This window comes from Stegastes partitus, unplaced genomic scaffold (assembly GCF_000690725.1).
Source record: "Stegastes partitus isolate 25-593 unplaced genomic scaffold, Stegastes_partitus-1.0.2 Scaffold77, whole genome shotgun sequence".
In the NCBI taxonomy this organism is placed as follows: Eukaryota; Metazoa; Chordata; class Actinopteri; family Pomacentridae; genus Stegastes; species Stegastes partitus.
In genome coordinates, this window is record NW_007577808.1 from 923,572 (window position 1) to 940,323 (window position 16,752).

Consider the following 16,752-nt stretch of genomic DNA (forward strand, 5'->3'; position numbering starts at 1 on the left):
GTTAATGAATGGAACTATTTGAGTTTTCAGATTGGGCACGGCCTGTGTCATTACATTAAAACACTAGGTGAGAAGAAATTAATGGGATAAAAGTGAATTGGATTGAAAAAAAAATGATTGAAGTATGCATAATTTAAATAAGCTGTAACTGATTGCAATGTGTGGTTCTGGTTTTCTGTCCAAGACACGCCGAATGTAAATAAGTGTTCCATAAAATTTCTAATTTGTAATGATTCAAATCTTCCCGCTAGGTTTATTACTTTGTTAAATTATGTCCCATCCAGGCATTTTTGTTGTCGTCACGTTTTACTGTGCATATAGTGTATTTTGAAATCATTTCTTTCTTCAGTAATCCGAGGGGGAGGTTAAGCAGAAATTGGCTGCATGCAAGTGTCAAGGATCCAGTACAGATGGTCTCCTTCTGTCTTCACAATGAGAAAATGATTGTAAACTACAATTAAAACAAGGAAACTTAAAAGAACTCCCTTTAAAATGAACATTCTGCTTGCCGTACTGTCGTTGTAGCTTTCCAATTTACTCGTGCAGTGAGGTACCACAAAGCCTGTTTTTTCCCAGCATGTCAGCAGGGAGGTTGGTCTGGCTGTGCTTGTTATCCTTCTGCTAAAGGGGGAGAAAATAAAACCTGGCTATGTTTGTATTTCTGTAAACCAGTCACAATTGTCTTGGGCAGCACCAAGCCTAGGATACAGGGAAGGTGTGAAATAATGTTGGGGGGGGGACTTGTTTTTATGGAACATGCATGCAAAATGAAACGTGGGAAACACAGACAGCAAATATTCTCTGTAGATGTTTACAACCATTCACTGATCGCACCACGCAGGACTGTCTTATTGCATGCTCTGAATCTTTATCAAAACTTTTAGTATTCAGGTTGCCAGCTCGCAGGTGGTTGTTGCGGAAAGAAGGTAGAGTGCTGTATGAAATTTGAGTCCAGTGGTAGGCTTATACCCATAGTCTACATTCAGTGAGTCAGACTAGCGAGGTAACTCTCTTTGACAGCTGCAACAGGATCTTCATGCGGATCTTGTATGACATTTGGTGAGCAAAATTATTCTTCCTCATAAACAGCGAAGAACACTTCACCCTTTATGCCAAGATTACGCCAACTATCAAATGTCAAGACCTTGCTCTTCTTCATGAGCAGGTGGCATTCAGCACACTGAAACTAGCAGTTCACAATGCGTTTGCCTAGAGTTTATTGAACACCGATCCACTCTTGCACAAGTAAATCTAGTTGTGGTAGATTAATCGTAGCGACTGAGTTTGGTGAAACCGAAACTCAGGTGTTAATGGCTCCTTAAGGATATAAGTATCTGGAATTCCCGACTAGTCGGTCAGAACTGATGAAGCCTCTTGGATGAGAGGTGAAACGTCTTCAAGGAACTCAAGCAAGTCCAGTTGGTACGATTGTTCTACCAGAATAACCATGACCTGGATGACTGAGAATCTTCACAGACGAGTAAATCAAGTGAACTAAGATCCTATAATCAGCAGCTTACACTGTATTATGTGTTATTTTTTCTTAACCCTATTCAGGACTTTTGGGGTCTTGTGGACCCTAGGCCATTTGGTTTAGGTGACAGGTACTGTTCTTTTTTACTTTTCAAGATTGTTTTTTTAAATATAAAAAGAGGGACATCAACGTCAACTTACCGGAAAATTAATTTCACATAGTATAAAAGTCTATAATGAATACCAACAAATATTGTGCACATATTCTTTCTTGGGGTCTAATGGACCCCGAAAGACCTTCTACATATGGCAGCATGAAAGTCCTGAATAGGGTTAAATGTGTGAACAGCATTGAGTTGAGGGGTAAGTTGCAGGTAAAGACCCCCCAGCAGGACGCCTTAGTGCAGGGGTGTCCAATCCTGGTCCTCGAGGGCCACAATCCTGCATGTTTTAGATGTTTCCTTCTTCCAAAACACCTGATTCAAATGATCAGCTCATCATCAAGCTCTGCAGAAGCCTGATTATGATCCTGATCATGTGAATCAGGTGTGTTGGAAGAGGGACACATCTAAAACTTGCAGGATTGTGGCCCTCGAGGACCAGGATTGGACACCCTTGCCTTAGTGAGTTTATATCACATCCGTGAGAATGCAGCCGTCTCAATTTGTGGATTTTTGGTTTCACTGACCCCGACCAGAACCCTGTAAATGGGCGATGATGACAACACATTCTACTTTATTGGCATTGATTAATGAGCAACAACAAACCAGAGTGCCTTGTCATCAGACAAATCGAATAAAGGCGAGCCAAGTACCGGCCTCTTTGTGCCGGCTGCGCCACATAACTAAATGATTGATCACGCTGTGAAGATTCCAGACAAGAGACAGAGTGAGTAGTACTTCAAGTGCTGCAGCTTTCGCTCAAGTGATTGCCTGTTTTGCTTCAATGGAAGAAAATAACAGGGCTGTTCAAGCAGTCAGTACAAGTTTTTATTTGTTCCTGTGCAGCCCTTCCCTTGCAGGGAGCATTGGGTTTTCACCTGTTGGCGGTAGAGGACAGTCATGGTGTCCTCTAACATTTCATATCATCGCACTGGCCCTCTTAAGATGAAGAGGTAATGCATGCAAGTCCTTGATATTTTTAGAATATGATGGCCACTGCATCTCATCGATGATGAAATAAATGGATAAGGACACCGCTTGTCTAAACGAACATTGAATTAGGCTGATGTCACTCTTTACTGCCTCTGTAACCCCGTGTCCCGAGCCTTTATCTCTGTCTGTCTGTGCCTCACTCTCATTTTCCGTAACTTTGTCCTCGCGAAGGACTCGCAAAATCTCCCCTCAGTTCGTCCTCTGCTGCCTCGGTGTCTTTCACTCACCTCCCCCCCGTTTCGTATGTGGCATGAAGAAGAGCGATGGAGTGCATCTGCATTATTTACAGTAGCTTCTAACCTGGCTGGCTCAGTCTCCCCACAGCCTGGAGCTGTTTTTAGAAACACTGACTTTGCTTTCGAGACTTCAATGAAAAGGTGAACTTTTATTAATGGAGGTTGGTGCAGTTTAAGGGAATTGACATGATGCAAAAAGACCACGTTATGCAATTTGTTCTGGATGTGACTGCATCCTTGGTAAGAGATAAGAGGGGTGATGTAAGAATTTCAATTAATAACTTAAGATCATTCAGCTTTGGCAACATGCTGCATTAATAAATTAACACAGAAACGAGGCCCTTTTTTTTCCTTTTTCTATTTTTGAACACTGAATTACATAACCTTTGCTAATACAGCCACAACATGTTTGGATTCATTTGTACTGAAAAGTTTGGCATTTTTCATAATTGTTTTATTGTGACTGACTCCAAACTGTCTGACACATTACAGATAGACTCTCATCTATACGGATAATTAAACGGGACTGATGCTGTATGAGTATCAGACGGCACATGAGGACTGGTCTTCTTCTTCAGGATTACAACACTGGCTTTGCTCTACAAAGCGAGTGTGTGTTTAGAGTTTCCGGTCTAACCCTGCCGACACTCAAACCGTCCTTGCGGTGCGCTGTAAGTGTCAAAAAAGTCCTTTTGCCTGATGCATTTCGTAATCTCTCAACATGACAGCCCTGCACTCGCTGAACTGCCGCTGAACTTTTTAGTGGCTGCCTCTGCTCCTCCACTGCTGCTGTTAAAACGACTATCATTAATAATTTATTAATATCATATTAACAATGGATGGCATGACTGCTTGTGTAAGAAAATGAGGTGCTTGTGGTGATGAATGAGCCAACGGAGATGAATCATCGGACTCTCAACGCATCCTCCAGCTCCATTGTTTTGGTTTTTCTTCGCTGTTTGCAGGGAAAGTGACGCTTTCGCTTGTCGCCAAGGACCGAATGGCAAACGGCAGAGTAACGTTAAGTGAACATTTTGAAGCATTTAGCAGGTTAAGAGCCGTGTGTTTCCCTCGGGAGTTGCTGGACCACAAACGGAGCTAAAAGGAGAGTAATTGTCGGACTTAACCTTCATGAATGAATAAATGCTAATTACGTATTTACTGGATGTGTAAATAGGCCACAGTTTCACAATATCGGCTTTATGAACTAATAAATAATATCTAAGTGAATCAAGAGTTTGTAGTGAAGATGGACTATTACTTGATGAACAACGATTGACACATCCACCCAGCAGTTTGTGGTTTTGCTGGTTGCTTGCGATGTGATAAGAGTATTATGGAAATTAGTGTGGCTGTTATTTGACATGTAACTCCATCTTAAACAAGAATTGTTGCTTTTGTATTTCTGTAAAGGAGTTTTAGTTGTGTGTAGAGGTGCCGACACAAACATGTTTGTTTCCATCTTAACTAAATTCATCTAATCATGAACTTTTACTTCATTTATCGACAATTCTCGTTGGCCCTTTTGTCTCGGTCAGTGAGCCCCTTTGGCGCTTTTTCAGGGTGGAACTTTTGCTAAATAGCTTGTGGCTTAAAGGATTATTATCTGCAGTATTTAATTAGTTTTTTTTGATGATTCTCTAGAGCGGATACTTCAAAATCATACAAATGGAGGTGATCTCTGTAAATTTGCCACTGACCGCGCTGCAATCAATAAATGGTATGCCTCTTAAGACGGTGGACAACTTTAAGTATCTAGGCTCTCGGGTAAACAGCACAAACCAGGATATCAGGGTGCGCAAGGCGATGGTGTGGTGATCAAGCCTCTCAAGAGAGCCCAAGATCAGATTCTTCTGGGCGACAGTCAAGTCCATTCTCCTGTACGGTAGCGAATGCTGGTCCCTCAATACATCGCTGGAGAAGTCTCTTGATGGTATACCAGGATGCTCCGGGCTGTTCAAGACATCAGCTGGTGGGACAATCATCACACTCTATGATGACCTGCCACACATCACAGATCGTATCGCCTGGAGGAGACTTGGCATTGCCGGCCATTGTTGCCACCATAGGGAGCTTCCTGCCAGCCAGCTCGTTCTTTGGGAGCCATTCCAAAGCTGGCAGAAGCCGGGAAGACCTGCCACCACCTTCCTGGGCACCCTAAAGGGGGATACTGGTGTGACCACCTCAGCCGAGCTCTCCGCATGCATGACCAACAGGATGGATTGGAACCAAAGACGTGAAGCTCGACTGAGGCCGCCAAGATGATGATGATGATAGAAATGGAATCCAAAGCGACTCAGCTTGCTATAATCCAAGGCATGTAGAAGGAGGCAATGCTTTTAATCTTTCAACAGTAGGCGCCTGCAAAACTTACAAGGAGTGAAATAATGCCAAAAAAAGAGAAAACATTTTCATTCATGTCTCTCTGTGGTCGAGGTCGGCTGAACGCCTCCATAACTCCTTGTCACTGATCTTAACCTGCGTCTGGCTCTCCAGTCTGGGAATGTAGTGTTTTGTCAGCCATTTTAAGTTCTTTTGTGCACGTTCCTCTTTAAGAGCATTTCTTTTCTGGCACAGGAATCCTGCGCATATTGTTTAGAGAGTGGGGGACCTTGGAGCGAACAGATACAGAGGAAGTGAGTCATTGCGCTGCTGCCCTTTCAAAGCTTCACTCTGAAACTTGGCCGCCACAGAGCCGAGGTGCGTTTGTGACCTTTGATGCATAGATGGTGTGTGTATAATGACGAAGAAGTCTGGTGATGCAGCCGAGCGATGCGCGCAAAGGAAGCACGTTTTATGGGGTTTAACGAGCTGTTTCATGCAACGACTGCTGCTTAGAGATTTTAATGTACAGAGGAGCGGTTGCTGTGTCACGAGAGAGTAAACGTACAAAAATAGTGCGCCTGTGTGCACATTTCAGGCGTGCGTACACACACGTGAGCGCCACGTCTGCATGACACACAACCCTGCAAAACGGAGATATTTTTAGAAAAGCATTCCCAGCGACTACCTGAACCAGGTTTGAACCTACATGATTTACTGCTATTATAAATTCCAACAAAACTGTGATCTCCAGCCGGCTTCCTTTCATTACAGCGACTAGACATCAATCAACAGAGGAAGTAAGTCAGACGCACGAGGCGTGTAAAATGCAAAAGGGGTGATTTTTTTTTTTTTTTTTTTGGTCCTCCTGCGCCATACTTAATCAGAATTAATCAAAAGAGTTCCTAATTCATCACCCGTGGCCTACTGTATGTTAAAGCCTCTTTAATCTGGTGAGTGTCTATTTTTCAGATGATTACACTCTTGTCCCTGAGGCAGAATCGGCCACTCAAAGCACTGTTGAGCATAGCAACACCTCAGCATTAAGACTTCAGGGAATTAAAAGATCACAGAAAATGTGTTTTTCTAATCAGACTATTAGTTAATCAAGCAAATGTCATGGATGTATATTTGCAAACATACTGCGTGTATCACGTAGTACATGTTGGACTGTAAATAACATGTTTGCAGTTTCTCTATTTTGGATTTTTATTCTGTTCAATTGAATTCTGCTTCTGGTTAAAAATTGGCTTTCTGGAAGCTGTGGATGGCCAAACTATGCAAATCCCTCCCGATATGATCTACCGCTTGGTTTTTTTGCATCCTTCCGCTCGGCTCGGATTAATGACTCTGAGGTTTTTACATAATTGTTTCATTTATTTTATCGCGAGCCCGCAAAACAGGTGTACGCATCAGAGATTCGCAGCAGAAGCATCGAGGTGCTGACACCATTTCGAGAGCCCGCTTGAGAGCTATTTTGGGTGAGCACCTCGCATTTTCCCCCCCTGACAGCTCCTTCGACAGTTGTGACAGGTAAAGGTCAGGGAGAGAAGATTGTTGAATCTGGGTGAATGTAGTTACCCCTTTATTACCAGGACCCAGCGCTCACTTCTTCGGAGGTTTCGTGTCAAACCGTGTGGGTAGAGAAAGCACATGAACAGGAAGTGGAAAGCAGCCTCGTGAAAGGATTACAAGGCGGTCATCGTCACACCATCTTTTTCCTCATCGTCTCAATCTCTTACTCATAATCTGTTGTCAAAAAACTCATCTTTTTTTTTCTCCGTCTCATTTCATTTCAGCCCCTCCTTATCATTAAAGCTCCTAAACTTGCCTTTCTTTTGATGCTCCTCAGTCTCTCGCTGTTTGAAATCGCTCCGCTATTTCCATATCTTTCTTTCTCCTTTCCTGGTTTTCTGTCACAAACAGAAGATTTAGAAAATGAAGATTGTAGATCAAAAGCAGACAAAGGCGCTGGCTTTAATCAGTCAAGTAATACTTCATTGAGTGAGTTTGGAGAACTCGCCGCACGGTCACAGGATTTAATTAACGGAACATGGTCCGATGTCGCAGAGTCTCGCTCATTAAAAACGAGTGGCTTTGTCACAAACAAACTGCGAGTCTGACCTTTCATCGAAGATGCGTTATTGCTGAAGAAGTTGCCGCGACTTTAGTTTGTTTTCTGACCTTTTTTCTCAGTGAAAAATGAAGTAGAATTGCCAACACAGATGCAATAAATGAAGAATTATTGGTGACTCCAGCGTAATCAGACAAAGTAATCATGGTAAAAGTCACTAAAACATTTGTGTGTGTGTGTGTGTGTGTTTTTAACCTTTTTATGGAGTATTTATCTGTAATGGTGTTATAAATGAGTCACCGTTTACCCTGTATTGTTTGGTTTAGATTGTGTTTAATGGTTTCAAAGCGGCACATATCATTGTGTTTCACGGTTGCGATTCAAGACGGAGATTGTTGATATTTAACCGGCGGTCAGATTTAGCATCCGTCTCACTACTACACCCCTTACCTTCCCTCTTGTCTTGTGCACAGGACTTGCTGGAATAGTGTTATCTGAATCAGTCGGAGCTGCTCTGTTTGTATTTCATTTACAGTGCAGAGCCTGTTTTTGTATTTTTTTTGTTTTTTTGTCACAGAATGGATAGCCAGCGAACCGTGAAGAGACATTCACTGAATTTCATCAAAAGTATAATGGATTCGAGACACATACTCCACTTTTAATGCATTAAAAAAAACAAACATTGCCTTTCATTTGCAGTGTTGCATGTTTTCTGCTTTTTTAAAAAATCTCTTTGCGTTTATCGACCTGTGCCTTTCAGCGAAGTGCTCTCCCTGCGCTACCCTGTGTAAATAAAAGTTGAATACATGAATCCAAAAAGTAAGAGCTATACTTCACTTTTTTGCTTTTACCAATGAAACCATTTTGTTGTGCTTTTTATTTCCCAGCCTGTGCTCAATAACAGAAGTTAGCAGTTTTGGTGTGAGGAAAAAAAAAAAAAAGAGCGGATGAAGGTGCAACGTAGAAAAACAAATATGTTTTTTTTGCACTTCAATATGTGTTTGAATGTATTTTTCAAATCACATATGGTTCTTATGAATTCTAAAAGCCACAAATAAATTTTTATTCCAGACTCAAAACAACAGACCAGTGGAACAGTCAAGTGGGATCTTGTGAGATCTGATGCAGGCTCAGACTCTGTACCAGAGTCTGTGACAACTTTAAAAGCTCTGGACAGCAATGAACAGCCGCTCCACAAGCGCATGGCTCAGCACAGAAGAGCCAGGACTCAGCAGTCCACCTGCATCTCAAGGACAAAGGACACTCTGTTGAAGACGATAATGTACAGATTTTGGCCAGGGTGGACAGATGGTTTGAGAGAGGAGTGAAAGAAGCCATCTGTGTCAAACTGTAGAGACCATCCCTCAACAGAGGTGGAGGTCTGAGGCATCATCTCTCACCTGTTTACAATCCTAAGATCTCCCCCCAGGAAGATGAAACCACATCCACACCTAGCCACAAAAGACCCTAATGAACCCCTTTGTGGCAGGGGGAGCGCTAACGACCCACATAACGAGGGGGAGGAGCAACAAACCCCCAAACTCAGGTGTTAATGGCTCCTTTAGGATATAAGTATCTGGAACTCCCATCTAGTCAGTCAGAACTGATGAAGCCTCTTGGGTGAGAGGTGAAACGTCATCAAGGAACTCAAGCAAGTCCAGCTGCTACAATTAATCTACCAGAATAACTTGCAATGAGCTTTTTTTTTTCTCTCTAAAATTAACCCTTGACATTTGAGCATTTCGGCCGCATCTGTCTGTCTTTGAATACAGTTTGTCCCGACCTGTTACGCTATGTACCAGGATCTCAAGTCTATCTGTCACATTGAACTTATCCTCTGTGTGTGTGGTTTCTTTTTGTCCTCCAGTACCGGATTGGGCAGCTGTACATGATCAGTAAACACAGCCATGAGCAGAGCGATCGAGGCGAAGGCGTGGAGGTCGTCCAGAACGAGCCGTATGAAGACCCGGCGCACGGCCAAGGACAGTTCACAGAGAAACGAGTCTACCTCAACAGGTCGGTGGAACGTGCTCTCTGATAGTTTAATTAGCGACGTGTGAGGAATTCATGAAGTGTCCTGAACATTTTTCCATGTGATGTGTTTGTTGGGGAGAGTCGTCTTACTCACAGGACATATTTTCAGAAGAAAGACGTAGGAAGTGGAGACAACAGCATGATTGAAAAGTTAAAAAATAAAAGGGGGACAGAAACTTTTAACTTCAGAATAAATGGCACCAAAAACTACTGATATAAATCTCTGGCCAGCACAGAATTGAAACACCACAGAAGCTACCAAAAAACCCAAATGAACCAAATGTCTCATTGGCCCATTGTCTTAAAAGTTTGCTGGCCGCCTGAGACTTCACGTCCTGTTCTGAAGTTCATTCACTCAAAGAACAAATCAAGTCAAATTTTTAATCTTTAGACGTGATTCTTCCCAAACTCGAATGATCCTCGAGCACAAAGCGTACCTGCCCATCGCAGTTTGATAAGGTTGCGAAGGTTCATGCTGGGTTACTTATCCGTCGCAGCTTCATTTATCACCCCGCGCCGATGCATCTCGCTGCATCCCATTAGCCTCTTTGCGGACTTTGTTCGTTCACGCGCGTTCGAGCGGACTGAACATGAATCAAACAGAGAGACGGCTGGTGACAAATAAAAGAGGGAAAGAAAGTGACAGCGGGACGGAAGGAGGCAAAATAAGGGCGAGTGTGTGAGAAAATGCAAGGAGGCAGAGATGCTGCGAGCCGTTTGTCTGAGCACAAATACCTGTGTCAGCGCTCGCCACGCCGGGGAGCTCGTTGTGCTGAGTCAGCGCGGCTCGGCTCTGCAGAGGAGAAGACCGAGAAGGCAAAGGCACAGAGATAAGTTGGATTTCCATTCAGGGTGTCTTCGTTCAGTTTGCTCCATTTTGAGCCGAAACAGTAAGAATATAAATGTTAGTGACAAATTCTTTTAAAAGAAAGCTGTTACTTGAGGCTCTGTTTAGACCGTAAAGGAATCATGGAGTAAACAAATTAAAATGTTGTGTTGATAAGGCTGGGGGCTGCTGTCTTTGCACACCAAATCAAAAAAAACTAAAAAAAACAATCCATGCACCTACTATATATGAGTGCTTTTTAGTGTTTTCAGCTTTAATTATGTGAACTATGGCCAAAATCTAAGCGAGCACATTTGCTCTCTTGAGATTAGTTTATTAGTTTCACAATACATGTTTTGTAAGATTTCAGCAGCTTGCTTAAGCTCTCATTACAGAGGAGGAATTGTACTGAGGGCAGGCCACTGAGAAGGAAAGGAATGAAGAAAGAGACACAAAAAAATACTGTTAAACAATCCAACCATGCAAACTCTCTGTAGTTTACATCAGTGGTTCTCAATCTTTCTGAGCCACGACCCCCAAGATAACATAAGTTTGTGTTTGTGACCCCCCAGTTTGAGTTTTTAATACGGCATGAGTAATAACTTTGTTGTTCATGCATTAATGCGTAAAAATGAATGTGTTAATTCCACAGATTAATCTCTTTACATTAATTTTCTTTTAAATGAATGAATGAATTGAATTTATTTCAAACAAATGAAAGGGGGAAAAAAATGAAAACAAAAGAAAATCATTTTAAAAAGAGCAAAAAAGAACAATAATATCACATAATCAAATCATAATATAATATAATATATAAGTGAAGGGGGAAGAAGTATACACTTTTAATTTTGACAGCCCTAATACAAATTTATTTGATAAATGTAGGCTTTATTTAGATTTTTATTCCCCACAATGATCTGATGACCCCCTGAAATTATCTTGGGTCCTGACCCCCAGTTTGAGAACCACTGGTTTAGACAAACCAACGCAAGTGCTGACGTTTCCAGATCAGCTGATAATTTCTTGGGATAAAATGTAGAAATGCACAAGTACCACTCACATGACTTTTTTTGTGCCAAAAAGTGAAACAGGGATTCGTTAAGCTCCAGACTTAACCCTGACACACACATCCAACACGTCATTCCTGATTTAAAGAAAGGAAACACTATCATCGAAGAAACAGGAAAAAGCTGCCATCCGCAGATAAAGATCACAAAACCACCAAGCCGCGAGGGATTCCTGGTTGCTCTGAGGTCGAGACATTCCGTCAGGCAACGTGAGATGAAGACGACGGTGTGTGGAATCGATACACAGCTCCATCATACTGTTCTGCTCCGTTCAACTGGCCGTCCATCTGGCTGCGCGGCGACTCAGCGTTTAGCTTTGATTCACCAGCAGGAGAGTCAATCTGGAGCTGCTCTGCGACGCCTCACCCACCTCATTAGCTCGCGCAGTCTGCCTCGTACAGCGCTCCACTGTTGGGCCTGATCCCATCCAGGCTGCTACTGTTTGCCATGATTGTTCTGTTGCAAACTTTCATTAAGAGCAGAGGAGACGGTGGAGTTTACGATTGATTGAAGCGTTGCGTTTTCCTGAATGTGTTCGACCAGGGCGTCTTTTTTTTTTTTTAAATCACACACACTGGCTTTGGCACTAAAGCAGCCGCCCATCACGGTTGCACGCTTGGCAACGTGGGTTCTCTCTCTATCTTTCTCTCGCAGCAGATACTGGCAAAGATCTTTAAAAGAACAAGGAGGGAATGGGAGAAATCAACAGATGGAGGTGTAGGAGGAGTGTCAGTCTCTTTTGTTGGGGAAGAGAGAGAGCGAGAGGGAGCCTGCCAGCGTTCCCAAAATGTGACTGTCGAACACGGGTTTTATTCACAGCGATCACGACGCAGCGAGCATCGCCATTTTTGTCCTCGAGAAGATTTTCTGTCAATCAGAGGAGATTTAGATGGAGGCAGATACGTACACAAGCTCTGAACGCAGCTTCAATTGTAATTATTTTAGTTTAGAGTTGAAGTTTAGCGAACGCAAAGCGAATACTTACACATAAAGTCCCTTGGGTGCACGTGTTGGCAGTATCTTGAAACTCTATGAACAAGGAACACATGGTGGATAATGCAGAGAGGCTGGGGGTGCCAAAAGGGGCATTTGCATTCTTGCCCAAATTTGGATGAGCAGATTGAGTCGTATATGTATGTTCTCCTTGATATAAAAAGAAAACTTTCTTATTTTCCACGACTATTCTGCAAGAAAAGTGTCAGATATGACATTATTTACTCTGGTTTGAGGGTTCTTAGATATGTGAGTTTAAAAAAAACAACTTTATTCACAAAAGAGTTGAGCAAAATGAGCGAGGAACAGGAGAGAAACACTGAAAAGGAAGACTTGGCGTCAGTTGTGTAGCAATGAAAGAGTGATGTTGACCAAGAACAGGCACTCTGTTCACTATGTTGCCACTTGAAGAAGCAACGCAACTCATTTCTCGTTAAGTAATCTAATTAAAAATCGTGCATTCTTTCATATTGTAATGTTTATCGCAGAAAAACAAAATGTCACAATGTCTGCTTGTTTTTTTTTTAGATTCTTTAATCTATATGCTACATTTGAAGCTAAAGCTAGAAGCATGTTAGCTTAGCACAAACACTGCTAACTGAGGGAAACAATTAGCCTTGGTCTGCTGAAATAATACCAGTGGCTCAAAATGGCTTTTGTATGGCCTGTGGATGCCCCAAAATAGCAAATTAATTAAAATAGCGTGTTTATTTTTTGTCTATAAATCTATTTGTCAAAAAATAAACAAACAAAAAAAGAAATTCTGTTTTCTATATATGACGAAGAGAAGCAGAAGTAGCCTCATTGTCATGAAAAACCAGAGAGAAATATTGTTTGAACATTAAGCAGTTTTCTTTTTCTTTTCTTTAACCATTTACAGAAACTAAAGACATATTTATACTGTTGTATTACTGATAAAAACAACTGTTTCTCATGAAGACCTAGCATGTGGCTAACTGGACATGTGACGTAGCTAGCGGGTTAGCTTCAAGGCTAGTTGAGGATGTTTGGTGTTGCGATGAACTTCACTGATAAATGATGCTGAAGATGTAAACGTAGTAACACGGTTCTGGTTCCCCCTCACAGTGAACACATCGAATTATTCAAATTTTAACAGAGCTTCTCAAATTATCTGCATTTAGGCCTTTGAAGTATCAAAACATCCTAACAAGTTGTAGTTTTAAAATGTTTTAGATGATGAAAAACTGGTTTCATAAAGTGGAACTTTATGGGAAAGAGCAGCACTTATTCCTCCCTCGTTGCCGCCACTGATTTATCTTTGAGCTCCATAAGACCGTTGACCTTTACTGCTTCAGCTCCTCTACAACTCCAAGATTTAGAAAAACCGTTATGGTTCTGGGGAGCTTTCAAGAGGGAATGATCTAAAGTAAAAATTTCCTGGAGAGATTACATTTCAAACTAAGATTTGTGTGCTCTGGTTGTTGGTCTATGTAGGATCCTTAAAGTCATGGAGACCACATTGTGTGCAGAAGAAATTTTGGCCTCTTATTGTGTGACTAAAAAGAGACTATCCTCCCTAAAGCTTTTTCCTCTTTTCACACCATCCTCCCATATCTAACAGCACTTTATACTGTGAGCGCATTTTTCCTTTCACAAGTTTTCCATGTTCGCTCCGATAAAGGAGGACATTTCACCCTCCTTCACTGGTACACGCTCACAGTCTCTGTTGATGTCTCTCTGCAGTAAATTACCCAGCTGGGCTCGAGCAGTGGTTCCCAAAATCTTCTACGTGACAGAGAAAGCCTGGAACTACTACCCTTACACCATAACAGGTGGGTACAGTGCAAATGTGTTTGTCCAGCTGCTGACCGCTCGCATCATATCAAATTCAGTTAGCCGCTGTAACAGACAGAGCCTGTGACCCTCTCTAATGGATGTCAGGTGGAGAAACCATGAATGACTTAAAACTGCAGCCACATAAAGCGCTTTATTGTAAAAGTCAGCCTCTCAACTGGTTTTCACATTTTCTCGCACATTTTGAAAGGCTTCGTTTTCTTCCCTGTGTGACCAGTAATGTGTAATTCTGAAAGCGCTGCTGCTTCGTTTTCTGCTGCTCCATATGTCATTTCTGAAGGACATATGGAGGTTTAGCTATGTCTTATAATAAGTATGGACACATATTTCTAATCTGGGTGCTGTGACAGTGGAAAGAACGACAACTTTTATAGTATTTCGAGCAAAATATTACTTAAACTCCAATGTGTGTGTGTGTTTTTTGTTAATGTAACACCAATATTGCACCATTTATTAGCGCCAGAAACCGCAAAAACAGAAGAAATCCTTTGATTTTCAACTTTTCCAACAGTCTTTGAACTACTCATCGGTGCGGTGCTGTTCTGTGGAGAAATTTAACCAAATTTTAAAATGATCAGAATCCACAGATTTTACGTGTCTCATTTCAAAAATTGCCAAAATAAACAGTTTGCTCGAACCAGACTCTGTTAAAATAAATAAATAAAATAAAAACTCTGAGCTCCTTGGCTTAACTGTGAAGCCATTATTGACTCAGCTGTGGCCAACAGTTATGTGACAAAAGTTCTGTGACTTTTTGGCTGAATTGGACTGATTTGCAGGCTGTGTTTGCTCAGAGCTGAGAGAAGCAAATTAAAAATCGAAGTTGTTAAATATCGATAGTATGGAGGGTTGCCATTCCCTCACAATGTTGGGAACACCTGTGGAAACTTGGAAAAATGTTGATTCCAGTTTTTCTTTTCATTTTTTCTTTTATTTTTTTTGTAAAATAAATAAAGAAATGTGACTTCCATCCTATGATATATGGCATTATAACTGTGTCATACTGCACAGGAAACACGGTTGTGCTGTTTCTGAAGAGATGCAGGACTTTATATTGCAGTGGAAAAATGAGCCCACTGCGGGTAAAGGTGCAAAATATGCCCGGGAACTAATTAGAGTTCAGACGGTTAAATGTGAAAGACCTGTGAGTTTGTGTAGATGAGAGGAAGGAGGATCTTTCAACACTGATTGATATTGTATGAATGTAAACTGTAAAAGATGAGAGTATTTACAGCCAAAAAACAGCAGAAACTTTAAGGCCTTCAATGCAAACTTTTCAGATAAGATGAGATGAAGCTTGATTTAGCCCCAAGGATAACTCCACACACTCACCACGCTGCCAGTCACAGCTTCCACACCATGTGGGAGAACACGAACATGCTATTTACACATAAACACATTAAAGCAGACGCGTGTCGCCGGCAGTTTTTTTTTTTTGGCACGATGCAAATGCTTTTTTTTATCCACGCTGACTTTATAACGAGTGCAGCAGCTTCACCGCGTGAATCACCAACATTTACAAGCAGCCGGCAATCAGGAGAGCAGCGATCAGAGCCGCGTATCAGAGCATCTTCCTGTGATGCTTTAATGATCCTGATCATTAAAGAGAAGCGTTGCGAGATGAAAAACACAGATAAAAGGGAATTTGTTTTGTGATGAAAGCAAATTGAGAAGGAAGGCCACTGAGGGAGGGGATGATGTGAGCTATCGAATATGTGACAGTCACGATTTTCTGCAGTTTCTGTATGTCTTTCTTTTTGTACATTGTGGCCTTCAGATTTTCTTTCATAATGTGGAAATTCTTTGAAACTAACTGTGCTGTGTTCTTGCTCTGCTCCGACCTGATGTCCCCACGATGCCATCTGAAGAATACACTGTAAGTAGCCTCTATGCATATTTTACGCCTTTTTTGGCAACCAATCAAGCAGTTTTTGGAAATATTTGAACTAACTGATGAGGTAAAAGAAAAAGAAGACGCCTTGAGTGTCTTTATGATGACATGATGTTGGGTCTGTGGCCACAAAGAGTTCAAACCGTGAAGAAAACCAAGAATCTTATTTCAATTTAAGCAGAAACATACCAAACAGTTGCTGTGTCCAGAATCACTGCAGTGTGCTTACTCTAAATTAAGTCAGCCTGTCTTTATTTTGACAGATATGACAGCTCCAAATGTCAAATGACAAACAAAAAATGCAAACATTTACATATTAAATCAATCGTGGCTCACTCTTTCCAGAATAATGTCTGTTTATCGACTTGAATTATTCAGTATTCTGCTGTTTGAAGTGTAGCCCCATTATCTGGCAGTTATTGAATTCTTTCACACACAAAAAAATTAGGTTTGTTAGTGACAAAACCTGCGTCTTCTACGTCTCCAAAACAGCTCAGATGGAACATCCGCATACGTGAAGACCCGCCAGCGAGCACGTCTTTGCTAATAAGCAGAGCTGGTTGCGTGACCTGTGATTAACCCTCGAAACACACGACGCTCCGGCAAAACAAGCTGACGCATTTAAGACGCACATGCATGTTATTAGTCTTAGATATAGGGCCTCTGCCGGGCAGAGTGAGAAATGTCAGCGGCATGAGTCACGCCGCTTTAGGGTGTGGGGATAAGAGGGGAAAGAGGACGTTTATGTGACAGCGACAGAATGCTCGATATTGTCTCCGTTTATGTGTGGGAGCGTTTTGAGTTCATGTATGAGTCAGTGTAAATACACCCATGCAAGTTTTTTTTTTTTTTAAAAGCAAAATATTC

At 41.7% G+C, this 16,752-nt stretch overlaps 1 protein-coding gene across 1 annotated transcript in view; it reads left to right on the top strand.

The window, feature by feature from the left end:
- Positions 1-16,752, top strand: part of LOC103353563 (phosphatidylinositol transfer protein cytoplasmic 1) — a 79,382-nt gene that overhangs the window by 55,021 nt on the left and 7,609 nt on the right. The window contains exons 2-4 of the mRNA XM_008276606.1: positions 9,127-9,275; positions 13,884-13,972; positions 15,863-15,870. Coding sequence (XP_008274828.1) covers positions 9,127-9,275; positions 13,884-13,972; positions 15,863-15,870 — 246 coding nt within the window. The remainder of the gene's footprint in view (positions 1-9,126; positions 9,276-13,883; positions 13,973-15,862; positions 15,871-16,752) is intronic.